Source organism: Kryptolebias marmoratus, linkage group LG10 (assembly GCF_001649575.2).
Source record: "Kryptolebias marmoratus isolate JLee-2015 linkage group LG10, ASM164957v2, whole genome shotgun sequence".
Taxonomy (NCBI): domain Eukaryota; kingdom Metazoa; phylum Chordata; class Actinopteri; order Cyprinodontiformes; family Rivulidae; genus Kryptolebias; species Kryptolebias marmoratus.
Genome location: NC_051439.1, coordinates 23776904 through 23781659, shown reverse-complemented (window position 1 = coordinate 23781659; position 4756 = coordinate 23776904). Strand labels below are relative to the sequence as shown.

General features: G+C 46.0%; 1 protein-coding gene across 3 annotated transcripts in view; it reads right to left on the bottom strand.

Annotated features, from left to right (window-relative positions):
- syt16 (synaptotagmin XVI) overlaps positions 1-3757 on the bottom strand; it is a gene marked incomplete in the record, with an annotated part of 20705 nt that extends 16948 nt beyond the window's left edge. Inside the window, 1 exon segment of one of the 3 annotated variants that reach the window (XM_037977860.1) lies at positions 3601-3757. In XM_037977860.1, coding sequence (XP_037833788.1) covers positions 3601-3613 — 13 coding nt within the window. 3 annotated transcript variants of the gene reach the window in all.
- Positions 3758-4756: the final 999 nt, after the last annotated feature.

Here is a 4756-nt window from a genome sequence, read left to right as displayed (position 1 = left end):
TGTTGTTGTTGTTGCTGTTGTTGTTGATTCTCTTGCTGCTGCTGTTGTTGTTGTTGTTGTTGCTGTTGTTGTTGATTCTCTTGCTGCAGCTGCTGTTGTTGTTGTTGTTGCTGTTGTTGTTGATTCTCTTGCTGCTGCTGCTGCTGTTGTTGCTGTTGTTGTTGATTCTCTTGCTGCTGCTGTTGTTGTTGATTCTCTTGCTGCTGCTGCTGCTGTTGTTGTTGTTGTTGTTGATTCTCTTGCTGCTGCTGTTGTTGTTGTTTCTCTTCTTGTTGTTCCTGTTGCTATAGCCGCTGCTGCTGTTGTTGTTTCTCTTGTTGCTGTAGCTGCTGCTGTTGTTGTTGTTGTTGTTGCTGTTGCTGTAGCTGCTGTTGTTGTTTCTCTTGTTGCTGCTGTAGTTGCTGCTGTTGTTTCTCTTGCTGTTGCTGTTGTTGTGATAAGGAGGTCAAATCAACCCAGAAACCAACTTGTTCTCAGGCAGGAAATCGGCGTTTCCATGGAAACGGCCCAGCGGCTCCATTAAGACATAATGAATGTGTTTTGGTTTTTTTTTACCCACATGTGAGACGGTTTCATGTTACCATGGCGACGTCAGTCCGTCTGTCCTGATTGGATCTGAGGGATAAAAAGATGTCGAACCAGGATGGGTCGGGGGTCGGGGGTCAGGGGGGTCTGAGGAAACCTGATCCATGTGAACATGTGACAACATGACTCACCTGGGCAGGAATTCAATCAAATCACTGCCAAGAGCTGCTTATTATTGAACTTAATGAGATCAGAGTCAGATCTGTGTGTCTGTGCTGGTTCTGATCCGGGGGGCAGTGGTGGCCCCCAGAGATTAATATTTATGCACTTCTGCCTCTCTAAGGTTATCTGACACTCACCATCATTCACCCTGCAGAGTGAACACATTAAAATCTGAGGTTTTGTTGACACGTTTCCATGGTAACACCAGCAGTCGGCGGCTGCTCCGTCCCCCCTGTGGCCATGATGTAAACGTTTCAAACTGGACATTATTATTATAAACGGATGCCTGTCAGATGTTTAACAACCCGTTCTCTATTTATATTTTTGTCAAATGGAGAGAAAGCTCCAGTTGTGAGTCACATGACCAGGAAGTGGAAGAAAAAACTCCAACATGAGAACTCAGCTGTGTGATCCTTTAAGTCTACATGTGTGAGTGAATGAGAGAACGACCAAGAAACACTGGGTTCGGTACCAGGAGGGTTCGGTACCAGGTCCACCTGGGACAGACTGGAGGGCTGTGGTGCCACCTGCTGGTAGAAACCTGCATTACACCATGAAGCACAGAAGCTGAAGGAGATTATTTATTTATTTATTTCAACCAAACTAAAACTAAAACTCTTACTTCTAACAGGTAGAATCAACTCAGGTCAGGAAGAAATTTAACATATTATAAAATGTTCAGTCTTAGTCTTCTATATTATATTTATATCACATTTATTTCTTTTTTAATCTTATAAACTGTACAACGCAGCCGGTCATGTAAGTCTCTGAGTGTTCGTTGTTATTCTGTTAGCAAAATATCTCCTGAACCAGAGAAACTCAGGACAAACGTCTACAGCTGAGTCAACTTCATCAAGATGGCCGCCTCAGCAAACACAAAGCTGTGAGTTAATACTGGGTGTGGTAGTAGCTGAGAGTCATCTGAAATAAAAACAGAACTAATCTGAGGAAGAAGCTGAAGCTGAGCTGCTGAAGCTAAAAGAAGCCAAAGGCTACACGTGTCAAACAGCAGCTAAAGGCTCAAAGTAGCTAAAGAAGACAGAAACAGAAGCAGCAGCTGAAGCAGGTTTCAGGCAGGACAAAGTTTCTGAACGGAAGACATCTCCATGTCTCCTGAACGAGCCGAAGGTTTATATATGAACGGCTAAAAGCAGTTAGCAAACAACGACGATGACTCAGCATCTGCAGAATAAAGCTAATAACAAATAAAATGTTTCTGAGACGGACTGACCCTTTCCTGTTTCTCATCAGAACTTCAAACAAAACAAACTGAGCAGAACAGGTTCTGGACCTACTGTCTCCGGCTGCCTGCTGGCTTTCAGCCTGTCCTCCTCTGCTGTCCATCCCTGTCCTCCTCTCTGTCTCCTGTTAGAAACTAAACTGTCTCCTTCATCATCATCATCACTCTGACTCTGAGTCCTCCGTGTTCAGCTCCGGTTTCCTGTTGGACAGAGGACAGGGCGGGACGGGGCGGACATCCTCCCCAGGAAAGGACCCAACGAGCAGCAGGAAGGCAGAAAAACACCGACAACAAAACAAGAAACTGAAGGAGCCGTTTGAGTCAGACGACAGGATTCAGGAACTTTACTCGACTGTTTGTGACGATTAATTCTCTTCAAGATGATTCAACTTTTCATCACCAGACAATCAAAAAAAAACCAACAACATTTAAGTCATTTTCCAGAGATTTCCCTGATCTCCAGACTTCCTGAAGCTGCTTCAGGTTCAGTCGTTGAACATCAGAGGAATGCTTTGACCTCTGACCTCTGAATCCTCCACACCTAACTAAAGGGATGAGCCACAGCTGTCTGACACTCTGAACCAGGGTCAGACCCACAGCTGGATCCGGACACCCAGAACCAGGGTCAGACCCACAGCTGGATCCTGACACCCAGAACCAGGGTCAGACCCACAGCTGGATCCTGGGATCTGGGGGAACATCTTTCTTCTCTGTCACACCTGAACACAGAACCTGGAGCCGTTTGGTTCTTCTTGTTTTGGTCTTTTAACCTCTGCTCCATCTCAGCCTCCACAGGCCTCAGTCAGCAGGTCAAAGGTCATGGCTTGTCTGAAGGGCTGCAGCAGAAAGCCTCTTCTCTCTAAAAACAAAATGGCAGCTCGACTTAAGTTCATCTGAATAAACCACAAGACTTCTGGACCAGAACCAGACCAAAGGACAGTTGTTTACCCAGAATGCACTGCAGCAAACAGCTCCTCCCAGCTGTCAGCACGGCGGTGGAGGGCTGATGGTCTGGGCTGATTCTGGAGTCAGATGTCTGACAGCTGAAGCTCATCAAAGTGTTGTTTTAGCTGCTTTGTTTGGTAAAAACAGCTAAAATGTTTCCTTTAAGAGGTTCAGGTTTCTGCTAGTCTCATCAGAACATTCAGCTCGACGTTCTCTGATCTCAGGATCCTTCTGTTCATTTTTAGAGAGAATTAGGAGCCTGGTGTGTGTTTTTTACCAGATGAACGCTGATATTTGACCCGATGAGGACAAAATTCTCGTGGACCTGCAGGTCTGCATGCAGTTCATTTTTGAGGTGCAGATAAATAATAATTTGGAGCAGAAAGCCTCCATGCTGAGCCATGATGAGGCAACTATCAGCTCAACATGTCTCCTTCCTGGCATTTAAAGCCCTGATGGAGGACTCACAGCTGTGAGGCCTCTCTGTCTCTGTCTGAGGACCAGTGGTGGCCGTTAGACGCAGTTTTCTGTCTGCAGACACCAGAAAAGCAGCAGAAGCAGAGAAACTGGCCTACACCTGCCTCCCAGCCTGCTTCTCCTCAAACGCAGAAAGAATGCATCCAATCAGCTTTGAAACGGCCCCATTGTGATGAAAAGCCGTTACTTACTGTCTGAGGCCATTTCCGCGGCGGGTCGCCTTCAGATTGACCGAGGAACCGAGAGGAAGACCGGCTAGAGGAGGCGGCAGCGTCCCCGCCGCTCCGCGTCCTCAGAGCGGCCAGGCGAGCAGGCAGAGCGCGGTGAGGAGCTCCGCCTTCCCGGGGCTCCGCCTTCCGGGGCTCCCGGGGCTCATCGCTGCCAGAGCCGGTGTTGTAGGAGATTCTGTCTCCCTGCGTCGGGAGCGCGCACTGATCCCACCGTCTTCACGGCGCTTCGGAGCCGTTTCTGGGTAAAAACGAGTCCAGATGATCGAGTCAAGGTTGTAACTTTCAGCTCCTGGTGATTAATAAATCAAACCTCAAATAAACTACAAATAAAGCTGGTCTTGTGTTGTTTTTCAACTTCTGTCATGTTCAAATATCAGTCATTGTTTCCCAACACATCTGTGTATTTATTATTTTTATTGTTAATATGAAAGGATGGAAGCTGCTGACAGCAGAGACTTCCTGAAAGGATAAATGTATGCTTTCTGGTAGATCCCGTTCTAATGTCAAATATGACCCATTTCTGGATGGATTTCTAGTTGCTATGTCTGTTTTGGTCTAAAATAAATCACCTCTGGCATATGTATTACATAGCTTCAAAAATTCCAATATCATTCTGTCATATATGAGAACATAGGGTGTCAGATCCAGCTGTCTGACCCTGGTACAAAAAAGAGCAAATGTTTCCAAATTCTCACAGATAGTTGTGTGTGATGGTAGGATTAAACAACCTAAATCTGAAGATGATTGGTTCATCCCCGTCCCATGGGGTAACAGAACATTACAGGCTGTGAACACCATCCTCACAGTGAAGCACGGTGGTGGCAGCTTCATGCTGAGGGAAACTTCTATTTGCTGATTTATTTACCTTTTTCACCTAAATCAGTTAAAGTTAAAGTTATTTATTATTATTATTTATTATTATTTTGTTCTTCCATTTGGGTATCTGCTGCTCTACAAAAAGTCCCTCTTACCTAGCAACCCCAAGCTGAGCCCAGCCCCTCACCTAGCAACCCATGTGGAGCTCCGCCCACTTCCTTACAGGAAGACCGTCACGTTAGTTCTGCTGGTTTTACTGCTGAACAATGTCTGCTGGAAAAGTTCTGTTGTCGGCTGCAAT